General features: G+C 36.6%; 2 protein-coding genes and 1 long non-coding RNA gene across 3 annotated transcripts in view; 2 read left to right on the forward strand and 1 right to left on the reverse strand.

The window, feature by feature from the left end:
• tdrd9 (tudor domain containing 9) overlaps positions 1–4,705 on the reverse strand; it is a 272,667-nt gene extending 267,962 nt beyond the window's left edge. The window contains exon 1 of the mRNA XM_028821874.2: positions 4,454–4,705. Within this exon, the coding sequence (XP_028677707.1) occupies positions 4,454–4,566 (113 nt within the window). The 5' untranslated portion in view covers positions 4,567–4,705. The remainder of the gene's footprint in view (positions 1–4,453) is intronic.
• Positions 4,706–16,367: 11,662 nt separating this feature from the next.
• atp5mj (ATP synthase membrane subunit j) lies at positions 16,368–27,088 on the forward strand. Its single transcript, XM_028821780.2, has 4 exons — positions 16,368–16,514; positions 17,035–17,158; positions 20,028–20,048; positions 26,911–27,088. Exons 2-4 carry the CDS (start codon positions 17,035–17,037, stop codon positions 26,928–26,930), a joined length of 165 nt encoding a protein of 54 aa, XP_028677613.1. The 5' UTR covers positions 16,368–16,514; the 3' UTR covers positions 26,931–27,088.
• LOC127526078 (uncharacterized) lies at positions 23,908–26,835 on the forward strand. The gene is made up of 2 exons (XR_007933697.1): positions 23,908–26,503; positions 26,674–26,835. It is a non-coding gene; the product is annotated as an uncharacterized LOC127526078 (long non-coding RNA).
• Positions 27,089–27,588: the final 500 nt, after the last annotated feature.

The raw sequence follows: 27,588 nt of genomic DNA on the forward strand, positions 1-27,588 counted from the left end.
GTGGAAATAACTATTCTGCAATAGAACAAACTAAGGATCATGTATGAGGCTGAATACTATATATTGCAATAATAAATTCTGATTGAAAGAAAAAAGAAAAAAAAAGGTCTATGGTTCCAGATATTAGTAACAGATAAATAGTCCCAAACCAACCCCTGGCTCAAAAAATGTCAATGTTTGATACTTGTACATTTAAAATATAAAATATGTATTTAATAACAAAACATGCATACAAATTAGATTTTAACTGTGTACAGAAAAAAGTGTCAACAAGTATTCAGAAAAAAATGAAATACAGTATAACTAAATTAAACTGTACAATACTAAAAAAAAAAAAAAAAAGTGCCAAACAATACCATATTCTTAAATTCCATGCTATTTAAAAACAGTAAATAAAAATTAATTGTAAAGAGCCGCTAATAAAAGTAACATGGTCAAACTATTACTCCTATTCCAGTAAAGGGAAGTCATAATGCAGGAAGCATAGGTTATTTGCATTTATGCCATGGAGAGAGCTCTTCTTGTCCTTATAAAACACTGTCCATAACACTAAGCACCTGCTCATTAGCTACTGATCTTGTTGGACAAGCCAAACATCACTTTACCTGAACGGAGAGGGCCAGAAAGGCAAATAGCGGCACGGAAAGTTGGACAAGATGCAGGGAACTAAAAGTACCAAAATAAATATAGTGGCACTTAGAACTTTTAACCTACACTGAAATATTTTTGAACTAGCTGTGCTACCTGCCTAAGACAGGCTAAAATCCAACTAATCAACACAGACTTCAGCATGAACATTTGCAGTGCATCATTTATTGCAGAGGTACAGTATTCAGTTATGGTCCTAAAGGTCCACATTTGCTGCAAGTGCAATATCTCCAACTCTCCACCTGAGTAAAGCAGTCTACTACATGTGTTCAGAAGAGCAGGTGATAGTCTGCACAGCCATGGAGTACTTTATACTGTACTTTGAACTACTGCCTTGCAGAAGCGAAGGATAATATACGTCTACCCTAACATACTGTATACTCATCATGCAAATGGAATAGCAGATAAAGACAAGGTACTGTATTTGCAACATTTTTTAATTTTAACAAAAACTGGGCAGATGCACATATTTATGCAGCCCATGTAGTTCTTTTACATAACCTTCACTATGTACAATACAATTTTTTTGTTTTTAATTTCCTAAGAACCAATAAGGCTCACCTACTGTATGAAATCAGGAGTCTTCAAAACTACACTTGCGTCCACTCCAGCACATTTTGACGAACTCTGTTACTCAAAATGATGGTGCCCAATTAGCGTCACTTCTGACAATGCTGATCAAGTTACTGAGCTCCATTATTTGCTGAGCAGATCTGCAACATGTTTATCGGTCGAGCTCCAATTTATATATTGTCATGTCATCATCATAGTAGAGTATGTGTTCAAGGTCCAGCTGAGACCAGTTATAACCACAAATGAAGTCTAGGGAATCTTTTCCTTTATCAGAATACAACAGTCTAATACATTTTCCCCCAGATGCCCAATTACTGAATCTGAATATGTTCCACCACACAGGCGAACGAGATATGCAAGCAGAGCTAAGAAACTAGCAATTACCAAATGAGATATCTGCTGCGTGTCGAATGCAATAATTTTTACCAATTTCGTTACAGCTCTGCTTCATGCACTGTCGCACCTTCATCACATAAACCTGTCAAGCACCCACCCTGTTGTGAGCTGGACCAGTTCTCATCTAGTGAATGGTTAAGGAAGGGTTTTTTTTTTTTTTGGTTCAAAACAGCAAAAATTTTTAAAATGTTTTTTATTCACATCCCTATTCTCTAGTTATAAATTTCTTAGCATTTGCCTTCTTAGTACTATTGATTTTATTCACACATCATCCCTCCTTTTGTGAGGGAATGTATGTGTCACATTGTTTAAAGCTGTTGCGTAACTGGAAACTAATGGATGGCAAGTTTAATATTCATATTAAATTTAGTAAGACAACTTCAAAGATAAGGACTTATTCTTCACACATTATTATTTTCAGTTATAACAATACCAATTTCCAGAAATAAATACTGTACTTGTATGTTCACATGAAGTACATTATTGGCTGTCACAAAAAAGGACAAGAACTACTACTTTAGGAGGTAGGCCTGCAGTCAGTAAATATGACATGTACAGCCATTTTCAGTTGTTTAAACTGACAGTCTGGCAACTCCATCAGCAACTGCAATTGGCAAATCTGCTGTGCTCCACAACTACCTTTGGTATTAAGTTACGAACGATCTCAATCTTGAGACCAAAAGTATAAAGCAACATACTCATATGCTTACTTATAAATTGATTTAAAAGGACAGAGGCAATGTTTTGTGACAATTTACTCAGGACCCACAGAACAATTTTTAAGTTATGTAGACCTTGTTTCGTCTTTCTTTGTGCAGATGCTTCCTTGCTCGGCTATGTTTGCACCATGTGCTGTACTACAGTTGCACTCTTGGATATTTCACATTCAGTGGCACTCTTAATAGAATAAAAATACTTCTACTGGGAGCTGTGGGTCGGGCAACTCCTTTCTTCAGTTAAACAGATGGGTTTCATTTATGTATGTTCTCTCTTGCTTATGTATTTTGCAGTCTTTTAGAGGAGCTATACTCCACGCAACACATACCAGCGGTGCAAGTCTTCCAAGAGCCACTCACAAAACGTTAAAAATTACGTCTCAAATTTGAGCATTTGGGATATTGTTTTAGACCATTTAAAGATCAGTGATTACAAAATAAATGTTATTTTTGATCCTTTACCAAGGATTTACTCCTTTGTCAGAGGGTGAAAAACGATACATTTCTATTACAATCAGGAATATCCCATCCATCCATTTTCCAACCCGCTGAATCCGAACACACGGTCACGGGGGTCTGCTGGAGCCAATCCCAGCCAACACAGGGCACAAGGCAGGAACCAATCCCGGGCAGGGTGCCAACCCACCGCAGAATCAGGAATATGTAGACTTTAAACATTTAAACTGAATCACACATTTCAATACTTCAAATATCTGATGCAACTATTCTTGGTTATTGTGTACTTCATGCTCATGATGTAAATTTACATTTCTCATGAACACGTAAAATTAGGGCAGCTAATGCTAATTCGGACTTTTTAAACTTTCATTTACATCATTAAAGAGACATCAAGTTCAACTTAAAAAAAGTAAACTTCCAACGGCATGTCTCGTCATAATACTGACAATGACACAAAACCACCAAAAGAAACATATAGCACACACAAAGGCATACTGTACATAGAATGCAACGTATCTCTGGTATTTGTTACCTGTACATCTAAAATTACACACAATGTATAAATAGAAGAAAACACTTGGTAAGGTCAGTTAACAGAAACTCTCTGAAACTACAGATGCTAGTGCACGATTTTCCCAAACTGAAGAGTGAGAAAAGCGGCTGTGTAGGATGAGTAATGTAAAAATGTGCAATCTTTTTTTTTTTTGTAAAGAAGAAGCCAAGTTGAGGTGCTCAATGGCTAATTCCAGTACATATTTCTGTAAGCGTGCCTGAGGCAACTGAACTCGAGGATAGCAAGAATTGTACAGAATCCAATATAAGGAAACACTACAGTTTTTGTATTCACACTCCTTCCGACAACAGCAAGAGCGCGTGACTCCAGAGGAAAAAAAAAAAATCACATCCCCCACTTTTCTCTTCCCGCCAGAAACCATATCCGGACTATTTCTTTTTTTCCCCATTTCTCTCATTCAAATGAGCATGCGTGGTAATTCTGACACTGTAACAACAATAAACATTCTTACATTTCTTAAACATAAAATTTGCGAATTAAAGTGCCCCTGGTAGAGTTGAAAAAAAAAAATCTACGTTGTCGTCCGCCCAAGTGAGCGCAAACCAGCTGAAATTACGTCATTTCCCGGTTGTGGGCTTTTCAGCTAGAAATACGAGCTGATATACCTCCTTCCAAAAGAAGATTTAAAGAGTATATTAGACAGTAATTTACGTCGCATAAAACTTTTAGGATACAATATTTTGAAAGTTTGCCAACGCCTTTTTAAAACGAAGCTTTTGAAATATACCTATAAAATGTACAGCACAATTTGTTCAGAGATTTCTTAACGAAGTATTGGAAGTTTAACGAAAACTAAACTAAAAAAAAAAATTTAACAATACGCGAACCAAATTTATTCAGCATTCATAACTGGGCCTGCTCTTGCCAGAAGCAGAAAAAATAACCAATGAACCATTACGAAAACGTTTTCCGAACAAACATATATATATATATATATATATATATATATATATATATATATTATACCTTTTGGAATATCTGACACTACTATACAGCTGCAATATTCAAATGATAAAACTTTTAACATAAAACGAAGTACTGTATAAAACAAGCCGCCTGTTAACGTTCTCATGTCGTTCCCGCTTACCTTTGCTCAAGAAGAGAACCTTCCTTTGCGTCCTCCTCGTTTTTGTCACTAAAAATCTGTGTGCCAATTGAAAACCATTCTTTGATTTTTTCGACGGTAACGGCACTGTTCATTGTGGAATTAAAGTACTGTAATATTAATCTACTTTTCTCGCCTTCAAACACTCGCCACTTGGAAGCCTCCGCTCATGCCCTACCAAGTCTCTCTCAAAAGCCCCACCCATTGTTTGCAGCGGCACCGCCCACTTTCTAATTCGAATAAGAACTACCCGCAGTGCCGGCTGTTTGTTCTTTCTGAAGAATCGAGAAAGTTTGTAATCGCCCAGTAGCTCGGATGCATTTAACACAGCAAACTTTCAAACGAACCAGAAGTTATAAAACACCCCAAGGACTTCGACGTAAATGCTCAGAGATTTTGTTTTCTTGAGAAAAAATCGTAAGGTGTTTTTGCACGTCAGGTGCGTTTGCTTTGTTCAGAATCAGCCTGTGCTTCATTACGTTGTTTCAATTTCATGGTTGGTCGGTTGTGTTTTACACTGCAAACTTTAAAGCGAACTGTACATATCAATAAAACGAAGTAGGTCTATTGTGAACCGCTTTCATTTAGCAGAAACCCTTTTCCCGTGAAAAATATCATGGAGGGTCGACAGAAGTTCAGTTTGCGCATTGCCGCATTTTAAACTGGAAGACTACTTAAATTATGTGCTAAAGGAAGTTTCAGATAGCCGAGTGTACAAAAGAAGGTAAGCTCTGCTTAAAGGCATACACTGATATACTTTTATGCCCGTAGATTTATCAGATAATATTCAATTAACTGTTGCAGCGTATTAATTCTCCAATACTCCTAGAATGAACGTAACATCAGTTTAGTTCATCGCGAATTACAACTCTCGTACTTCGCTTTTAATAGTGCTTAATTTGGAACGCTTGATTAACATTGACTAACGTGTCATTGCGTCGAGAGGATACCCCACCTGCTCCAACTAGCGTATTCATGGTGTAAGATTAGGGCGTTTGATCATCGATCTCGCATGATATTGCCTTTCGTTCCTTGACACCTCCTTAAGTGTTTTGATCGATCCGATCACAAGTAGATTAACTTCTTTTTTTTTTTTTTTTTTTTTTTTTTTTTACAAAAAAAGTATACAAATGGTATCTAATCGTTCGCGCAGCTTTCAGTTCTTATGAGGTGCTGCTAGTTATTGTGCGAGTTGTTTCATACGAATTGTGTTACACTTGTAACGGTGTGCATTTTATTTTTTTTACCAGTTCATTGATTTTAATGTTCCATGTTAATCCTTGACCCATTATGATGTAAACGAGATTCCCCAGTTACCAACAGCTCCCGCTCCCAATTTCACGCAATATTTCATGCAATTCGATTGGTACTGTGTCCAATCACCAGGGCCGGATTTATATGAAAAGAGGCCCTAGGCTATTCCACTTATGAGGCCCTTTCACCTTCCATTTTTAAGTTTGTAAATTACATGAGAGATAATAAAATACATCATTACTGTGATTAACCAATACATTTTTATGTTTGTTTATTAGTCATATGCGTAGAATTTCTCCTTATTTTCGGTTCAGTGTTTTAGTGTTCACTGTTTTTAGAATAGTGTAATTTTAATTTTGCTAACAATTTGAATGTAGGCTCCTCTTGATCTTGAGGCCCTAGGCTGAAGCCTAGTTAGCCTATAGGAAAATCTGGCCCTGCCAATCACATTCGTACCTCACGCGAATCCCTCCTGGGTTCGCTTGGTACCGCACCGAGAACGTCCTTTCCAAAATGTCTCGGTATGGTTGTTTTGGTCTAAACCAGAGTGCGATTTGCGTGTTCTCCTCGACTTAAAAGAAGATGGCTACTTATTCGCAGCCCCTTATTCCCCTGTTTGCTTTTTTGCTGCTCCATATTCAGTTCCAGCCAGCTAATTTTGACACTTTGTGCAAATTTTGTCAAGCTGCAGTTGAGCTTTTCCTGGTCCACTGTGGGTTCCTGGTTCAAAAGGACTGGCAAAGGTTAGGCACACTTCTATATGAATGAACATTACTGTGATGTTTAAAGGGCACTGGAAATGGTTAAAAAGGGTTGGTCCACCCCGATTGTCACACTTTTGTAAAAAGGCACATGCCTTTGTTAAGTTTCAGTTATGTTTTGCCAGGATTTGTACTATGGAATCAAAAATGGTGAATGCCAATTACTGTTGTCTTTTTTTCAACATATTTCACAGAAAATTGTAATTATTTTCCAGTACTTTTAGCCACATCTGTAAATAACAAAAATAAATTTCTCAACAAAATATGGGATGGCAAGAAAAAAAAATGGTATCTTGCAGGGTGTGATCCTTAGTGACACAGGGCATTTATTTTTCACCTCTGTACATGGGTTGATTGGCCCGATCACAAATCATTTTAAACCTTTTTGTATGAATCCTAAGAGAGATAAAGAGGCCATGAGGCTGAATCAGGTGCAAGGATAAATCAGATTTGCTGGCAGTTTTGTGAGTAGTTAAGTGCCTTGAGCATGGGAAAGGCGCTATATAAATAAAATGTATTATTATTGTTATTAGTTTTATGCAAGTTCATATGAATACGAGGATATATTTTTATGCTGAGATTACCTAATTACAGTCAGAAATAGTTCCGCTTTGCAACCATAGCTTGCACAAACATTTACAATACTGTAAGATATTTCCTGTGGTGAGATCCATCAGTGTCAGATCACATGAGAATATAACATTCATAACTTCTTCAAATCTTTGCAAGGTTCACTTATAGTGTCGCACTGAGACATCCCTTTCCAACTGGTTTCTGTATATGGATGATTTGTTCCGCACTACAATACAATTGGCATGTTCCCATCTACCTGGGAGTGCCATCATTTGGCAAATGAATCCTATTTGGATTCCCAACTGGGGTACATTTTTTTGTGAAGTTAGCATGTGATCATAGTGAAGTTCTCTATAAACCCCATTTTTTACAGCCACTCAAGCTTACTGCTGACATACTGGCCAACTTTAAATTAACCTGAATATGTGTGCATGGTCTGCTTAGGACTAGCTTCTGTTCAATGGCTGTTTCCTGCATTTTTTTTTTTGTTGTTGTTGTTTTTACGAATGGGATAAGATGCCCAGGACCTAATGCTGAACTGACCGTAAGTACAAGCTCTCTGAGACTGGTTGCAGTAAGCCATTGACAGTAAGAAGAGTCCATTTTCATCTCTTCTGCTGAACGGTGCATGATGCTCAATCCAGGACCCCCACCCCCTCTTTACACCAGTAAGAGAAAAATCTGGTTTGAGGCTGTCTGTCTGCCTCCGTAGGCTTCTAATGCTCCATCCTCTGCACTTCTACTGACTGCACTGATATGTCACGATGTGAAGTCATTCTAGCAAGCAATAAGGTCTGGAGGGCACATTTCAGTTTTTCCTTCCTTAGCCCGATGAGTAGATGTTCATTTACACTGGCAGCCTGAAAAATAAGCAGAATGAGGGAAACACAGTTAATACATTGATTGTATTGATGAAAACTGGGAATGGACCAGTGCACAAGCTTCTTTTTGTCAAGGGCATTTCTGTGGCAGATGAATTTATATAAACATTTTTTTTTATCTTTGGATTTTGGATACTGCACTTAATGCCATTTTATTCTTCATCTTCTGTGCCTCTGGTTGTCTTTGCCCTTATCCAAACTCTAATATTTTACATCTGAGACTCACTTGATAATTCCTAATTCCATTAGCTGGCTTTATATCCAGTTCATTTCATCTATAAAGTGTGCATTATGTGACTTCAACTTTGAATGTACTGGCTCCCAAAGACTTTAAACTGGATTAAGATGGTTTGATAATGGATGGATATTTTATTAGTGGGTGGCGCAGTAGTGAATGCTGATGCCTGTCAGCTCTGGTGATCTAGGTTTAGATGTGGACTTGGTTGCTGTTTATATTGAGTTTGTTCATGCTTCTAGTGTTAGCATGTTTGTTTGTTTTTTCCTTTCTGTATAGATAGATAGATCTTCATTTGTCCCCATTGGAACATGTGGCGCTTTACAGAAGCTCAATAAATAAATAATACTATATTACAACAATAATATACACCAGAATGACTAAAAAGAAAAATAACCTATAACTTGGCAGTCACAGACCCAGTGAGGCATTATACAGACATATTGCTATTGGTATAAAGGAGCCTCAGTGGCATTTTTTGACACACTCCTGTTGAATAACGCTGAAAGTCTCCAGTGTTAGTGTGTCATGGAGAAAGGATGTGCAACATTGTTCTTAATGACACTTAGTTTTGTTTTAATTCTCTCCTTCACTACTACGTTTAGGGGAGTCGAGAGTGCATCCCATAGCCGAGCCTGCCCCTTTAATTAGCTTGTTAATTCGGTGGACCTTAATTAAAGTGATGTTACTAGCCCAACACACCACAGCATAGAAAATTATAATGGCCATCACAGAGTTGTACAATATGTGAAAGATGTCACTACCCACATTAAAGGAACACAGTATACCAAGAAAAAAGAGTCTGCTCTGCCCTTACTTATAAGATTCCTCTGTGTTATGAGAACAGTCCTAGCTGTCACTGATGTTGGACCCCCTAGTACTTGAAGTAATGCAGCACCTCTACAGTACTTTCACTTCTTGAATAGTGACTGAACATAGAGGCTATTTGTTGCGGTTAAAGTCAACAACCTGCAGTTCCTTGGTTTTGCTTATGTTAAGTTGCAGACAATTCTTTCTGCACCAAGAAACAAAGGAAAGTCTGGTTTTCTATCTTTTCCTAAATAAATGCACATTAAGTTAATTGGTAGCTTTAACTGAACCAGAAACACACAGTGTATAAGTGTTTCTGATGAACTGTTGTCCCATGCAGGGTTGGTTCTTGCTTTGTACCGACTGTTGCTATATTGGCTCTGCATACCTGGGACCTTGTGTTTGAAATAAAAGGGTTCAGAAAATGGATGGATGAGCGGAGATTGTAAATTACTAAATATGTTTTTATATTCATCTTTGAGAATGTTCATCCACCTATCAATTATTCAACCCACTATATCCTAGCTACAGGGTCATGGGGGTCTGCAGGAAACAAACCCCGGGCAGGTCACCAGCCCACCGCAGGGCACGCACACACACACACACACACACACTAGGGACAATTTAGGATTGCCAATCCACCTAACCTGCATGTCTTTGGACTATGGGAGGAAAACAGAGCACCCGGAGGAAACCCAAGCAGACATGAGAAGAACATTCAAACTCCACGTAGGGAGGACCCAGGAAGTGAACCCGGGTCTCCTAACTGCGAGGCAGCAGCGCTACCCACTGTACCACCCTTGAGAATGTTCAGATTTTTCTTATTCATTTATATCTAATATTTTTTACAGGGTTTATCTTTAGACATTGCAGTTCTATACTTCCCAAGGTGAGCATCTCAGAATGTTGCACATTAAGGCAGTTTCAGAATATTCAGAATATTCAAAATCATGAAAAACTACTTTATTAATTTCTGTCAAGCAGAAGTGAATATTTTATGTTTAGACTGTTCAGTTTGATTACTACATTGCAGTTAAATCATGGCAGCAAGTACCATAGCTAAAAACAAGGCAAACAAGCATATAACTCAATTTCTTCAATCTCTTCACTGAGTTCTATTTAAGTTTTGTGACTGACACTTCAGTATATAATATATAGAGAGCCTTACTGTAGTGAACACAATCTCAGAAGTGCAGAGTTTTGCTGCTATGGTTTATGAATTGCTCAGAGTCTGAGGGTGGATCAAAAGAAGGGAATTAAACCAAGGTGTTTAGTTTGGCTGCTTCATCACTTGGTGATACCATCTGCCAGAAACTATTTTGAAAACCTATTTTTGAGATACAAAGTGGTAAATGACTCAACACGCTTCTCACTCATTTGTTTATAAAACTTATCAGCGCCCATACCCAGCAGTATATATTACAATTGTAACATGCAGGTCTGCTGAAATAAATTTATAAATAAAACCAATAGACAATACAAAGCATTTAGCTATGGTACCTTCATAATTCAGCTGTGATCTACCTGGCGATATCAGAGTGCTCTCATCTTGTAAGTCAAGGCTAAAAAGACTCCTTGCCATAGCATAATATTCTCTTGTTAGATCTGCTGCTGAGGTAATTCAAATTGCTTTTTAATAATTTTGTTGTCTGTTTCTTCACAGTTGAATTTCCATTCTTAGTGTCCTTCTGTTTATCATCAGATTATTCCTTCATATGCAGGAATGGAGCCTCAGAGTGGATGTGTCATCGACAATAATGAACCTACTGTCAGATCTTGTTCTTATTCTACAGATATATCCCACAATTAAAATGGCTAAATGTCAGTAGAAGTGTAAATTAGTTGGAGGAGGTTGGGAGCATGCGCTGATTACAGCGTGTTGCTGCACCCACCACATAACAAACCACCTGGATTGGAACCCGAGTGCAGCCGTGCCACGGGTGACACCACACTGGAGGTCTTTTACATTGGCTGGAGTGCCAATCATGCCACCATCCCCCAAGTTTTCCCTGCAAGTTGGAGGACCTGCTTGCAGGGCTGAATGCAGGTTAAATTTATACCCAGGACAAAGCAATTTCAGGTTAAGGGACTTGCTGAAGGGCCCTTATGGACTGAATATATTAGATGTGATAACTTCTGCAAGTTTTGGCAGATACTAGAGTTGCTTGTGGACTACAAAGTAAAAACTAATCCAGTCTTATCTCCTCATTGAATGTAGCAACTTGCAGTATACACGAGGGGCACTACCATATTTTAAAGATGATTGTGTATCTTGCCATAAATCCACAAGTCAATCAAAAGCAATAATAGTATTTGTACACATCCAAGGGTGTCTTCTTTCATATATATCATAAGTTTTCATGTTGTCAGCTCTCTTTCATTAGTAGAATATGTGCATTGCACATGTATTGCATATGTCAGGGTGAGTAGTACACCTCAGCAGAGTGAATCTGATTTTATTAAAGATCCCACTTATATTGAGCCGCATACAGTGAAATACTCATTGCAATTGGATAGCTCAGGTTCAGAGCATTCTAGTGATGTACAGTATTTAGTTGTTTGTGATTGGTCATTCATATTATATGTCGCAGCTGTCCATAAAAGGCAGAAAATATATTGCATATGTGACAGGTCATCATTACGTGCCATTATCACAGGTTTTGACTAGTGAGAACGATGCATTTGCTGAAGGACTCGATACTATGCTTGATTTGTATTTATTCTTAGTATAATTTTAAATCGTTGTGTCTTGCAGTTTTACAGTTCAAGTTTCATGGATTGAATTAAAATGCCTGGATGGTATCTGCTGCATATTCTGCCAATGTTAGCTTTTTGAGTAGTGCTCTTTCAGTTTCAAGTCAGAATGTACAGTGTTTCTTGGTGTACCAGTGAGCACTGTTATGTCATACCTGTGCCTCTCTAAAGTTTCATGTGAGGACCCCCCTTTCAATCAAATGTCATTGTATCACGCCACTTGCAGCACTAGCTCACAAGCACATGAGAAAAAAAAAAATCTGTTTCAGCTTGTGACTTGTTCTTGGTATACTGTATATAATGTGATCATTCTTTCATCTGTTCTCATGAACTTCTAAAGATGCACAGTGCAGACCATCCTCAGTGGATACATCAAATCCTGTTACAGCACATGTTCAGATCAAGAATGTAAAATACTTCAGAGGGTGATGAAGGTGGCACAGAACATTACCAGCACTGAGCTGATTTCTCTTCAAGACATACTATACAACTCCCACTGCTTTAGAGAGGCAAACAAGATAATTAAAGACATCCGCCATCCTGCACAGTGGCTTTTCTGATTCCTTTTTTTCCTACAGGTAAATGGTAGAAGTCCATTGGCATGATCTCCAGTAACTTTAGGGAAAGTTCCCACCCACAGATCATAACATTGCTGAACTGCTAATTATAATAACAAATACTGTAACATACCTATCACTCCATGTATTTTATATCTGTAATACTAGTTGTGTATGGTCTTTGGAACAAAAAACAACCTGAAGACTCGCTAGCAGTTTTACTATATTGGTGAACTTGCAGCGGCGTCAACAAACTCTTAAGAATTACCCAGGGCAGAGATTGTGGACCGACCCCTGCAGTCAGGAGAGGTTGTATCTTGTCCGAGACGGATGTGTAGTTGAGTGTGTAGCACCCTGTGAGGGAAGAAAACATGCCAGACGTTTTCTTAATGTAGGCAAAAACTATTAAATGTTTATTGAACGTGCTTTAACTATATACAACTGTTGCCTATCCCCTCATCACCCCACCTCCTTCCACACTGCAGTGCGTGTGAATTGAGTCTTTAGAAGCGCAGCGCTTCTAGCCGCAATAAGTGCAGCTGTGGCACAAACTGAGCAGAACAGGCTGGAACCTGTCTCAGGCAAAATGTATGGTAACTCATTGTGTGAATGAACAACATGCATGTACCACAAAGGTGAATATGTCTGCTTGGGCTGAATGAGAAGTGAGGTTCAAACAAGTGCCGAAAAAATGTAAAAGTGCATGCATGCGTCATCTCAGCAAGTGCAGGTCACACTTGTATAAGTTTCAACATCTTGTGTAGAATTCATACCAACTCACGTGGCTGTGGTTCAGCATGAGCAGAGCGAACTACTCTGTACACACACAGAGATCTTTTATATATGTCTATAATATATGTATGTATATCTAAAATGACTAAACATCTGGCATCTGTGCCTGGGCATAATGTTCTCTGGCATCTACAATAGGGCTGGGATGTCTAATGAACAAAGGCAACAAGAAACACAAAGAGATAGATAAGGGCTAGCATATCTGGTGAACAGTGGTTTGTAAATGCATGACATGATCAAACTTAACATTGTGCCCATTTTACTAAATGGACATTTAGCTTTTCCACTATATATATATATATATATATATATATATATATATATATATATATATATATATACACATATACAGTGGGGCAAAAAAGTATTTAGTCAGCCACTTAAAAAGATGAGAGAGGCCTGTAGTTTTCACCATAGGTATACCTCAACTATGAGAGACAAAATGAGAAAAAAAAATCCAGAAAATCACATTGTCTGACTTGTGAAGAATTTATTTGCAAATTATGGTGGAAAAAAAGTATTTGGCCAATAACAAAAATTCATCTCAATACTTTGTTATATACCCTTTGTTGGCAATGATAGAGGTCAAACGTTTTCTGTAAGTCTTCACAAGGTTTTCACACACTGTTGCTGGTATTTTGGCCCATTCCTCCATGCAGATCTCCTCTAGAGCAGTGATGTTTTGGGGCTGTCACTGGGCAACATGGACTTTCAACTCCCTCCAAAGATTTTCTATGGGGTTGAGATCTGGAGACTGGCTAGGCCACTCCAGGACCTTGAAATGCTTCCTACGAAGCCACTCCTTCGTTACCCATTCAGTGTGTTTGGGATCATTGTCATGCTGAAAGACCCAGCCACGTTTCATCTTCAATGCCCTTGCTGATGGAAGGAGGTTTTCACTCAAAATCTGACGATACATGGCCCCATTAATTTTTTCCTTTACACGGATCAGTCGTCCTGGTCCCTTTGCAGAAAAACAGCCCCAAAGCATGATGTTTCCACACCCATGCTTTACAGTAGGTATGGTGTTCTTTGGATGCAACTCAGCATTCTTTCTCCTCCAAACACAACGAGTAGAGTTTTTACCAAAAAGTTCTATTTTGGTTTCATCTGACCATATGACATTCTCCCAATCCTCTTCTGGATCATCCAAATGCTCTCTAGCAAACTTCAGACGGGCCTGCACATGTACTGGCTTAAGCAGGGGGACACGTCTGGCATTGCAGGATTCGAGTCCCTGGCGGCATAGTGTGTTACTGATGGTAGCCTTTGTTACTTTGGTCCCAGCTCTCTGCAGGTCATTCACTAGGTCCCCCCGTGTGGTTCTGGGATTTTTGCTCACCGTTCTTGTGATCATATTGACCCCACGGGGTAAGATCTTGCGTGGAGCCCCAGATCGAGGGAGATTATCAGTGGTCTTGTATGTCTTCCATTTTCTAATAATTGCTCCCACAGTTGATTTCTTCACACCAAGTTGCTTACCTATTGCATATTCAGACTTCCCAGCCTGGTGCAGGTCTACAATTTTGTTTCTGGTGTCCTTTGACAGCTCTTTGGTCTTGGCCATAGTGGAGTTTGGAGTGTGACTGTTTGAGGTTGTGGACAGGTGTCTTTTATATTGATAACGAGTTCAAACAGGTGCCATTAATACAGGTAATGAGTGGAGGACAGAGGAACCTCTTACAGAAGAAGTTACAGGTCTGTGAGAGCCAGAAATCTTGCGTGTTTATAGGTGACCAAATACTTATTTTCCACCATAATTTGCAAATAAATTCTTTAAAAATCAGATAATGTGATTTTCTGGATTTTTTTTTCATTTTGTCTCTCATAGTTGAGGTATACCTATGATGAAAATTACAGGCCTCTCTCATCTTTTTAAGTGGGAGAACTTGCACAATTGGTGGCTGACTAAATACTTTTTTGCCCCACTGTATATGCAGTAAACATGTTGTTTGCTGTGTATACTTTTTGTGTGTGTATTTATATGCTTTTCTTGACACATTATTGTCAACTGTTCTGAGGGGGCATTCAAATGAGAATTTCAGTGTATTATGAACACTTTTAAGTATGTGGACATGACAGTACACTTGAACGTATCTGTTTATGTTTACCAAAGTCCATTACAAAGATCTTTTGATAGGACTGGATGGATGGCTAATTCAGGTCAGCTGGAATACAACAAAGAAGCTTTGATTTTTCTCTTCTCTATTATCTTTACAGTGCTTGGGATTGTGTTTTGTTTGTTTATTTTACTATTAAATGTAGTTTACTGTATACTGTGTCTATAATAGTGTATCTTGTGCTGTTCTTATCTTATGGTTGGTGCTCCTTGTTATTAAAGTGATTTAGAATTATTTATAATAATTAGCAACTTTATTTTCGTGAAACAAATCTTTACATTCCATTTTTCATTAGTAATTTAAATATTTTTTTCCTTTGAATATTGGTTGCAAAAACAACAATAGGGAAGAATTACATAATTAAAATGTTAATATATTATTAATTCTTGGTGTTTTCATTGGACAGAATGGTTTGCAATGTTTAACCATTTTGTAGTGAACACTATGTAGCACGGTCGTGATAAGGTGCTAGTACACTAATATCTCTGGTACATTACAATTGTACACATTTGTAATAATGTTCATTTTTTGTCGTTGTTGTTAGGGGTTTGACTGGTTGACTAAATAAATATATATATATGTAACAGTGTAGTCATTGTGCGCCCTCGTGCGGTTAGTCTCTTCAACTTCAGAATACACATAGCATTTGAAAAAAATGTAATTCCAGTCATTTCCAAATCATACTCGTCTTAAAATTATTCTAGATGTATTAAAATCCATCGCTTTACACCACTGATGTTTACATTTCATGTTGTCAGATATGCGTGATCCAATCTTGTACCAAAAGAAGCAGAAAGGCTTAATCCAGTTTAGAACGCGATATCAAATCATCGTGGGGCTGGCTTAAGGACACGACAACGGTAACAACGAGGAGCGGTTCATAGTAAAAATATTTTTAAATATAATTTTGGGTTAAAATGATATAATATGTAGATTGTAAGACACCTGTCACCATTAAAATCAAACAGCAGATGAGGAGCGATAACAGGCCGGTAAGAAGAAAACATGTAAAGAGACTGCTATGGTAAAAGAAATTTAACGTTTGATTGGTTGTGCTGAATAAATGATGTATTTATGACCTCTAATAGTGTAACATAAAGCACTTCGTAAATTTTCCAGGATTCAGTACCTGATTTATTGCAGTTATTTGTTATTTCCCAGTCCTCCGCTGCCAAGAGGTGGCGCTACTTTAAAACCTTGTGTTAAAATTTCAAAATCATTCCCACAAAGCGCTGCGAGTGACCTTCTCTCTCTGCCGGCAGACACGGAGCAAGTGATCTTTCCTAAGCCCGGGTAGCAAAATAAGGTAAGTCTTTTAGGCTCTAGGTGGTTTGTGCGATAATGTAGAAGTGGTGTCTTCCGTTCAATTGTGCAATGTAGCAGCTGAGGTTACTCATATAATTTGAATACCTACAAATCGTTATTTCTTGGGCCTTGCGTAGCCCTAAATCTAGCGTTTGTTACAGCAGTTGCGATGAGATTCTGTTTTTTACTGCTGCTTTCAGACAAGACGGTATTTTGTACCTTACAATTCGGCCCTCAAGAGCTTATCAGAGGATTTTAAAAATGTTGCCCTAAATTTAAACCTTCAGTGAGGTTCGGTTTATGTGATCCCATTAAGGTTGCATTTGTACATTTGGGGGGAGTTCAAGAAAATCTAGCAAACAGTTAAAAAGTTATATTAGACGTAATCGACACTCAAACCCTTGACTGTCACAAGTTTTGAACTGATACGTACATCTGCTTTATCTTCCAGGAGGGAGAACTGTTTTAGTTCCCAGATATTTGTTGGTCTGCATATCATCATCCTTGTGTTGTCTTCTCAGATGGCAGGCCGTGCTTTCACTGCTTGGTGGTCAAGGATGAAGCCCTACTACAGTCAGGCCTACCAAGAGATGTGGGTGGGAATTGGCATCATGTCCTACCTCTACTACAAATTATCATATGGAGGTATGTTCGTTTTAAATCGCCAGCCGCTGAGTGAAGATTTAGTTTGATTAACTAGTGCGCGTTTGTACTCTTTGACATCTTAATGCAAGTAATGAGACAACTCAACCAGGTCTGATTGTTACATTTTTTTATGTTGTGTAAGGTATTAGTTTGTAATAAAGTCATTTTTATTTGATTAACTACCTTACATTCTTAAATTCTGAGAGATTAAATTTTACAGTGTAGAGGTACAGTATGTTGTGTGACCTACAGTGACAGTATCGTGTGCAAATTAAGAATTATTCCCAGCTGGAACAAGAGTCAATTTTTAAAATGTAATATAAAATGAACTGCCTAAGTTAAAAATGAAGACTTGTAACATTTACTCAGTTGTGTTATTTGAGTTTTTCACATTTACATAGTATGACCATACACTACCAGACAAAAGTATAGTTGCACCCAGAAATATTTGTTTTTTGATAGAAATCAATACTTTTTTTTTTAAATCAAGATACCTTAAAATTAATTTAAAAATACAGTGAAGACATTGCAAGTGTCTCTAATAGCTGTTACTACTTGAAGCAACTAATATTGCTTTGCACACTCTCTCACTGTAACCTATCGTCTATGGGAGAGGAGTGAAAGCATTAGATTTGTCAAAAATTTCGATCTCTGCTTTTTGATGGATCTCGACATTTTACGGTCCCCTGATACTGAAAACATTGATATCTTAATGATGGGCGTGTGTCTCTCTGACTGTATGACACGGTTTCTTGTGGGCAGTCTAGAGCCAAAACAGCCAAATAGAAAAATATCAAACTCAAACATGTTATGAGATGACGATGTGTGGATTAATTTTTGAGCCAAATCATACAAGAGAAAGAGGCACTTTAGAGGAACCATCAAATACCGTAATTCTGCAATTAATTATGAGTTCTTTTCATGAATTGAAATTGAAATGACCTGTTTTATGATCAGAATGATCAGTATCAGAGCGGTAAATAATTACTGAAATGTTATAGATTAGTTTGGGTAACTTGTTTCCTAGGGCGCAAAGCCTACTGATGCTCACATCCACATTTTTTTAATTAATTATTCACGTTTGACCGCTAAGAACCATTCCTTAACTATGTCCTCATGATCAACTCTATCTTTTATCCTTAATTAGTCATTTTAAATGCTAATTGGTAATTAGAGAAACCTTTGTAATTGCATTAGCACCAGCTAAAATCTTTTCTCAAATAACATATCAGTCCTTTTTTTTTTTTTTTTTGTAGAATGACGCTTGTTTTGTGTGACAGACTGCCATGTTCTCTCAAGATAGGAATAGACATCTTTGTATGAAATCTTCAGTTTCTTAGCAAACTGGGTCTAACCGGGTAGAAAAAGTAGTAGAAAATCCAAATGTATGACTGCACAAGAAGATATGAACATCAGTGTCTGCAGTTTGAGAAACAAACACCTTACACATCCTGAGTTAGCTTCTGCTTTAAATACATGCCAAATGCTAATGTCGGCTGCAACAGAGAAAAGATGACTCCAGGATGCTGGCCTGAGAGGCAGAGTTTCAAAGAAAAACTGGCACTGGCAAATAAAAAGAGAGGAATAAAATGGCTAAAATATTCATATGAAAGCATATTATGGTCAGCATCCTGGAGTCATCTTTTCTGTTTTTCAGACAATTGTTTTGTTTGCATATTCTTAAAAAAGAAGCCAGTTGAGGGCCTGTAAAGCATTTGCTTCTCAAACTAAAGACTCTAATGGCCTTATCCTCTTATGTAGTTGTGCATCTGGGCCTTCCTACTTCTTTTTCTATTGTGGCTAGGTCCAGTTTGCCCTTTTTGCCAAGAAACTGAAGATTCCATACAAATCTGTTGTATGTAAACACCTTCATTTTGCAAAAAAAAAAAAGAGAGAAGAAAAGTAGACTGACGCGTCTTTTGAGAAAGCTGTTTAATTTTGGACATTTTTTTTAACCAGAACTGAATTTTAGGAATACCAGTACCTTGCATCACAAGTGAACAGAATAACAGATTTCAGCAGTGCTAATGTAATTGGAGGTTTCTCTAATCACCATTTAGCATGAAAAAAAAAAAAAAGATTAAGGAAAGGCTAATTGAGCTGACCATTAGGACACAGAAGGGATGGCTGCTGAAAATGGGTATTTTTGCAGTCATATTTAAATAAGAAATTAAATACTGGTAATTTCAAGCAGTAATAGCCATTAGAAACACCAGTACTGTCCTGGCTTTATTTTTTTAATCAATTTAATGGTATCTTGATAATTTTTTTTTTCAATTTCTTATAAAAACATGAACATTTCGAGTGTGTCCAAATTTAACACTGGTAGCATACTTCAGCCAATAAACATTACTTTATCACAGTAAAAAAAAAAGGAGTACACATTGCAAAAGGACTATCATTCTTTTTGTATCTAAACTAAATTATTGATATTAGGTTTTGGTCCACTTTGGCCACAGGCCAAATCTTACCCACAGATTTCCACTTGTGCTTTGACAATTGATAGATGAATGATTGTTTTGTCCTATTTTATAGTTTCTTTAAATAGCTTTCATATTTCTGGACTTATTTTTAATTCTTCACATTACAGTGAGCAGAGATTTGCATAGAAAAGTTTCCTGATGTTTACTGTCATTATGTGTTTGATTTAAAAATAGTGATGGTTTTAAATGTGTAGGTTAAAGTCCCAAAGTTAACTAAAAATCTAATCCTGCACCTAGTGGAATGGGTTGGTTTAATTAAGAGATTGGTCATGTATGTTCACTTGTAGATGGTTTGATGATCTCTAGTAAACTAAAATCCTTTTTGATTTTATAGCTTCACAAATTATATTAATTTTTTTTAATATGTATGTTGTCTTTCTGTTTAGGAAAGAAAGCTGTGAAATCCAGTAAGTTGTAATCTCTTTTGTATATCTTTGTTCATTTAACTAAAAAAAAAAAAAAAATTTTCCTTGTCTTGGGTGGCTAAATGATCGCCTGTAGGAGGTATCAGTCCTTGGTATTTCCAATCACTCCCTCATTCCTTCATGGATGTTAATGCATTCACCCATCCCTTTTAGATATTCTTAGTATTTTGAAGATAAGTGGATCCAATATGAAGGCATAAACAGGCAGCCTTTAATGCTGTATAATCCTTCACATATTTCTTTGTTGAAATGCTGTGACTGTTGCTGCTTTGTTCTACTACTCCACTTTTTCCATAATAAAAGTAAAGATCTAAATAATTCAACTAACATAAATCCATCATCCATTTGTAAATTTCCCTGTCTTCCCTCTCCGTCCAGCTTCTTTACTAATTTTTTACCAGTCAGATCTGCATTTGTTAATGACCTGCTTTATAAGTGGAGGCTTACTACCTGTGTACTGGACCTCATTCCCACCACACTTTTTAAATCCTACCTTTTTGCCATAATCCTGACAGTTACAACAATTGTAAATGCATCTGTTGACAACAGCTTTGTGCCAGCCACTTTTAAAATTGCTTCTGTAACCCCACTGTTAAAGTCTGGGCTTGATGCGGCCAATCTTAACAATTTTCAGACTATCTCTCACCTTTTCTGTTAAAAGTTCTTTAGAGTGTGTTAGCCTCCCAATTCACCAGTTACTTCTAATAATTTGATGGAACCCTTTCAGTCTGGTTTCAGAGCACAGCACAGTTGTGAAACTGCCCTGCTTCAAGTAACCAATGATTTGCTTATGGCAGCAGACTCTGGACAAACCAGCATATTAGACCTCAGTGCAGCTTTTGACACTGTCAGACATGACTTTCTACTGTCCAGAAGAAGAACATTAAGAGTACCCTGCCCTCCAGTGGTTTAAGTTCTGTCTGACTGATAGGCAATAGTTTGTTAGTCTTGGCAACAGCAGATCCAGCTCAGTGCCTGTCACACAAAGAGTTCCTCAGGGATCTGTCCTCGGCCCTCTGCCCTTCTGTATCTATATGTTTCCGCTTGGTCATATTTGGACTGGATTATCATTTTTAGGCAGATGATACTCAACTCTTTCAATGTTAAAAATTGAAACTTCATCAGAGCTTTTTCAGCTCACAACTTGCCTCAGTGAAAATAAAACCTGGATGGAGCACAATTAAATTAAAATTGCAACAAAACTGAACTCCTGCAAATTGGCACTAAAGTGCAACTAAGAAAATAAGCTCTTTTTCAGTTACTCTTGATGGTGATCTTTTTACCTTCTTTTAATGCAAAGAATCTTGGTGTCATTTTTGATTCCTCCCTTTCTTACTCCACCCACATAAAATAGATTAAGAAACTTTCTTACTTCCACCTCTGTAACATATCCCGTGTTCACCTTTTCCTCTCCTTTTCTAATGCTGATAAACTTCTCCATTGTTTTATCACATTCCGCTTTAATTATTTTAACTCCCTACTGGCAGGTGCACTTTCAAATCTTATATCACAAAATGAATTAATTAAAAACTCTGCTCTAAGAGTCCTTACATGAACCAGCAGCAGCAAGCACATCACACCCATCCTGCTTCACTTTCACTGGGTCCCTGTTTCTTTGCAGGATTGAGTGTAAGATTCTATTAATAACCTACAAAGCTTTAAACGGCCTCACACTGGAATACATCAGTGACATTCTCCATCACTATGCTACTGTTTGCACACCAAAGTCCTCTGATTCTGGCATTCTTGGTGTGCCCCACACTAACATGCACTCTATAGATGACAAAGCCTTCAGCTGTATAGTGCCTAGATTTTGGAATGACTTTCTGAGATTAATTAGATCTTTTTAAAAACAACTCTCTTTTGTTCAGGAACGCTTTTACCTTAACCTAACCCTCTGCCCCTTCTTCCACTTTACCTTTCAGTCCAGATTCTCGGGATAATTTGTGTGGTTGTTATATCATAAATTATGTGATTGGTTAAGGCATTTCTTTTAGTATTGATTTTAGTTTTATACTCTGGTTAGTTCTTTCTTTTATTCCATTAAATGCTTTTATATACAGTATCCAGTGTTTGTTTATTGTTCTGTATATAAACTATTTCTATCATGTTGCTTCAAGCACCTTGAGTAATTGAAAGGAGCTACATAAATTATTATTATTATTACTGTCCCTTTTTACATTTTAGCTTTTTTTGTCCTTTATTTAATCTGTCAACTAGCTGTAACATTACATTAGCACCTCACTGTTTGCTTTGGAAAACCTTGAATTTATTGGTGCATGGTCTCAACAAAGTTTTGAAAAATGGCCCCTTTCAGTTGTAATAAATTCTCTCCACTTGATGACAGATCTCTGAATAGTTTGTTTTATCTAACACACTGTATATTTTCTTTTTAACTCATCTAACATACTATATGTGTGTTTGGAGTGAGGACTTTACAGTGAGAATATTACTGCTTTAAGCTGAAATAATTGTTCTATTCATGAGGCCATTTTAGCATTCTTATAACTGGAAAGAATTTATAAACAGTTGGGTCTAAGACTGGTGTTGCTAGCACCAAAGGAAAGTGGCTGAAGCATGACTATTCAATAACTCGTGGCATTCTGACTTTGTTTTCCTCATATGAAGTGCCATGACCACACAGCCTACATTTTTTTTCTCTCTTCTCTATATACTGATGAAGACTAAACAATGTGTAACAATTCTTACTTTTTGGATTCCCAATGTATTGTAAATCATATGAAATATAAAAAAGATTTTGCAGGAAAAAATTATATATGTAGTCCACAGCAGCTTTTCCTTATTTTTGCCAACTGGAGTTAGGCAATTGCCATCAGACAAAGCAAAATGTGCAGTTTTATATGCATTTTTCAGCAATACTGTTATACTTAACAGCTAGCCATCCATTGGCTGCTCACTGTTTAGTCCACATAAATAAGGGGTGGCAAACATTTTTTTGGTGATGGGCTGAATTGTCAAGGATAACTTATATACAGCAGGCTGTTTAAAATCTAGATGTGTCTATGAACCCTGGAAATCTAGCACATGTCTTAATGGCAGTGATTGTGTTTAAAAGTATTTTCTCCAAGAAATTGTTTCAACTTTTTTATTGCCCGCTGTTAAAATCAGTGCTCAAATACCACTAGAGAGTGATTTTAAATGACCATGATTTGCTATGATATTCAAGTTGTTAACCTGAAACTGCTTGCTTCTGCACAAAGATATCATCAACTGTAACAATCCCCAGTAATATGGTCCACATTCACAAAAAAAAGAGGTGAAAATTTTTAAAATCTGTTTTGTGGCACCTAAAGTCCTGAAAATAAGATTCAAGTTCATGATCAAGGATGGCAACCTGAGCTTCATATCTGGCAAAGCTCAACATTTTGTCTGATAAAATAAATAAAATGGCAATTCTGAAATAATCACAAAGTTTAACTATGTAGCCTACCCTTGATCATGCAAAAGTAATAGACAACAAAAGATTAACAACTAGGAATAGGTTAAGCCCAATGGTTTTGATTGATAGATGAAACAACCATAAAAGGATCGCTTTTTAGAATAAATAGCACCGGCCTTATAAAAAATGTTTGGAAAGTCACATTATTACATTAAAATGGCCTTTAAAAATAAGACAATTTTCAAATAAAAACTGCAATTATCAAATTTAAGGTAACTTTAATATTGAACCAAAATTAAATGATTAAATTGTTTTTCATAGTAAATAGATTACCTTTATTATGCCTGTTCTCACAATTCATTTGTGTGTGTATGTGTATGTATATGTAATATATATATATAAAATCGCAATACTTTTTCATGTGATTATTTCATGATTGCCATTTTATTTATTTCTGATAAATGGTATGATACAGTAAAATTTGCTATACCAAATTTGGAATGTAACCAATTTCCTTTTCTGACTCGGTGCTCAAGTGTTTGAAAAATACACAAATTACCTGAAAGTATGGTTATGATACCACTGCCAGTACGTGCATTTTACTCCATCTCCCCAAACACATGGTTTGAAGTACAAGATTAATCTGTTTGGGTTACTCCACTTATTAGAAAACATTTTTTCTACCTTGCTTTCTTTCACATTTGTAAGTGGTGCTCTTTTCTGATTTATGCACAAACCTGAAGTCCAAATATCTGTCTTTAGGAGTTCAACTGCCAACTAAATCCATCATTGATAAAATTACATTTTGCAAACTTACATTCTTTAAAAACACACATGCTGGACAAAGGCAACCAAACAGCTAAAACCATACACACTGAACTGTACCTCGTAATGTACAGCACTACAGACAGTTCCAATTCTTATGGTTAAAGCTTGGTTTATTTAAACATTTTTGGATGATTTTACATGACGGCTTACTACACTTACATCAGCCAACAGTAGAATCATTTTGTGCAGAAAACCTTATGTAGACCAGTACACATTTTTATAAATAGCTAATTGGCCACTCACCCTGGCCTGTGGGCTGAATATCAATCCCTTGCATAAGTCATGTGTGCCTCAGTTTTTGTCCTTTTTTACTTTTTCGTATACATAGTATAGAGAAAGTGTAAGAATCATGAAAAATTTTCACCTTGAGATTTTGATGAATTTTGACGTTTTAGACTTTAAATACATATTTGAAATGGTCTGTCTGTGTGTATAACTCAAACACTTTGACCTAGGTCAGTGAGATTTTGTATACCTGCTTTATATCAAAAGTAAGGAATCCTATCAACTTTTGTTTTTGTTTAATTTATACATCATCAGTTTAAACATTGAACATGCCTTGTAAATATAAAGATGTAATGGGAACAATAAGCTGCCACATCCCTGCCATGTTCCTGGTAATTCGGTTAGTTTTACGATATTTTTTTTTTTTATTTCCACTATCATTATCATAATTAAATGTAGCTAAATTCAGTTTTACCTGTCGCAGTTTATTGCAACAAATATTATATAATAGTAACACTTTTTCTATGTTTTTAGGTGACTCTTTTTACTTTCCACGCAATCTAGGTAATGCATATGTAATCATGAAAAAATTCCATCACTGTTTTCATCTTCCCCAAGTGCGAAAATATTTTAATATATAGTTTGATTATAAATAGAGAAATGATTATGTATCGATTAGTTATGATGAGAAATAAAGACATAAGATAATTGAGAAATATTACGCAACTGAAAGTGGTTCTGGTGACCTTTTCCTCTGTCTCAGTATACGAGAAAGTCGAGGGGAACATGCTCCTGATAATTTTTTTTTTTGTCCCGTCATTTTACATCCTCCAGAACACCTTTGGTTGGTATTCGTTTTAGTTGTAACATAAACTTGTAATTTGGTTGCAGTTGCAGCACAGTAGTGGTCACATGTTAATACATAAAATCCCAGTATGGTTGCTGTTACAGTACACCACCATCCTATGTCTACAAATAATTAAATCTTTGTTTTTCCCTGTAAGTTGCCCACACACACACAATTTGTTGGTACCTACCTACCTGTTTTTTTTTTTTTTTCATTTAACCTCTACAGTTCTTGTTAACACTAAATGAGCAACACATTATTTAGGTAAAGCAAAATGTGACTAATAAAGTGCCCAGACAGAGTATACACTGTTTAAAGAACTCAAACTATAAATTTCACTGTCCTTATAGCCCATCTGTTTGCTTTTTCAGTCTATTTATTATGGTTCCCTAAAACAGTATTCTTTGTGCTGCCTTTTAAGACAATCATATTTATACTGAAACCCAAATGCTGGATTTATGACATTATATGGGTATATTGCATGCTTAAAAAGAAGTCTCTTTCAGTAGGTAGTTTCAATGCTACAGTATGTTTTATGTGTTTTGAGATTCTAATTTTGTGAGTGATTAGTCCTGGTGTGGGGGCATGTTAATTACAGAAGCCTGGCACTTGTAGTGCAAAAGAAAAAAAAAACTTCAATTATCTTTGCCTACATCCAATTTTTTTCTATTGTAAAACTGTTGGTTTATACCATCTGGACCTGAAGAAACTTTTCCATGTAAATCTTTATTCCATAAACAGTATTTTGAAGCTAGCTATACTTCTGTGGATTTTACCCAGTTTATTGGCCCTAGTGTATGCTTGGTGTGTGGGTGTGTTTGTGTGTGTCCTGCGGTGGGTTGGCACCCTGCCCGGGATTGGTTCCTGCCTTGTGTCCTGTGTTGGCTGGGATTGGCTCCAGCAGACCCCCGTGACCCTGTGTTCGGATTCAGCAGGTTGGAAAATGGATGGATGGATGTTTGTCAATGCTGTGTATCTTCACAAATACACATTAAAGAAACAATTTACCCCAATTAAAGTTTTACAGTTCTTACCTTAAGGAAGAGTGAAAGTAATCTTATAGCTGGCATGCTAAATATAAAATAGAGTTCTTTGCACTGTGCCTTTGCAGCTAGTTATTCAGTTATGTGAACTCCAGTAAATTGAGGCAAATTAACAATTTAAAATTTGCATTGAAAAATGTTTAAAATTTTACTTCCAACACACTGATAATATTCAGCAAGTAAGTGGAACATTGTAGTGTGCTGAGTGTGGACATGATCTTGAACAAAATTCCACATTGGAGATTATAATTTCTTCCATTACAGGTAACATGGTATGCTTGTATATCAAGGTCAAGCTTCAGTTTCTAATTATTTACCATTTATACGAACATTTCAACTTCTATCAAAAGTCAGGCTAAAATAGCATTTGTAAATTGTGTTTGTAATTTAATGGTTCTTCTCCTATATACATATTCAGTAATTAAATTCCAAAAAAGAATAGGCTTATATTTATTGTTGTTTTGTAACTCCTCCTATTTTTTTTTTTTACTCTTCACTTAGAACCTTCTGGACATCATTGATCTTGGTGCTTACTGCAGCCTTCATGACATATTCCTAGGACTGTTGGTGTTCTTGTCATTCTCATTTTCTCCAAACTATTCTCTATGTATATTAAAAAAAATGTTGTACCTATGTTGTCTGCATTTTGGGGGAATAAAAAAAGAAATATTTAAGCTTTCCTTGTCCACTTAGTGATTTCTTTTTGTTTTTCTCATGTTGCAGTCTGGATAAGAAACGAAGGGTCATAAGTCTACAACTAGTGATTAAAGGTTCAAATAAAAATTTGTCAGTCTGTCTTTATGTGAAATTTAGAAGTCACCAGTTAATACAGTTCTATTAAATAATGATGTGCATATTTATTTTATGAGAGCTTAAGAATTTTTTTATACGCTGGCAGATAAAAATGTACTGTAGCCTGAAATAAAGCAAGCAGAAATTAATGTTGAAATCTGGCAAATATGTTCTGTGTATTGTGCTCAATCCACGTCAGATGATAGTACCGTCAGTGTGTATTCATGTACAGCTTAATTTCAAAGGAAGCCATTGATGTCGGCAAGTGCCTTTTTTTTTTTTTTTTTTTTATTTGAAACTCACAAACGGAATCACACAAAGCATGATGGAAACTTTATAAACAGTTAAACCTCCTCACTTGGCCTAGCTATTAGTGTGTTGAACCGC

Source organism: Erpetoichthys calabaricus, chromosome 16, assembly GCF_900747795.2.
Source record: "Erpetoichthys calabaricus chromosome 16, fErpCal1.3, whole genome shotgun sequence".
NCBI classification, from domain to species: Eukaryota; Metazoa; Chordata; class Cladistia; order Polypteriformes; family Polypteridae; genus Erpetoichthys; species Erpetoichthys calabaricus.

Bases quoted from the DNA above. Each gene is read 5' to 3' on its own strand.
- atp5mj (XM_028821780.2), top strand. From the start codon at position 17,035: ATGGCAGGCCGTGCTTTCACTGCTTGGTGGTCAAGGATGAAGCCCTAC. The intron at 17,159-20,027 runs GTATGTTCGTTT...CTTTCTGTTTAG, and splicing joins CTACAAATTATCATATGGAG to GAAAGAAAGCTGTGAAATCC. The intron at 20,049-26,910 runs GTAAGTTGTAAT...CTCTTCACTTAG, and splicing joins AAAGAAAGCTGTGAAATCCA to AACCTTCTGGACATCATTGA.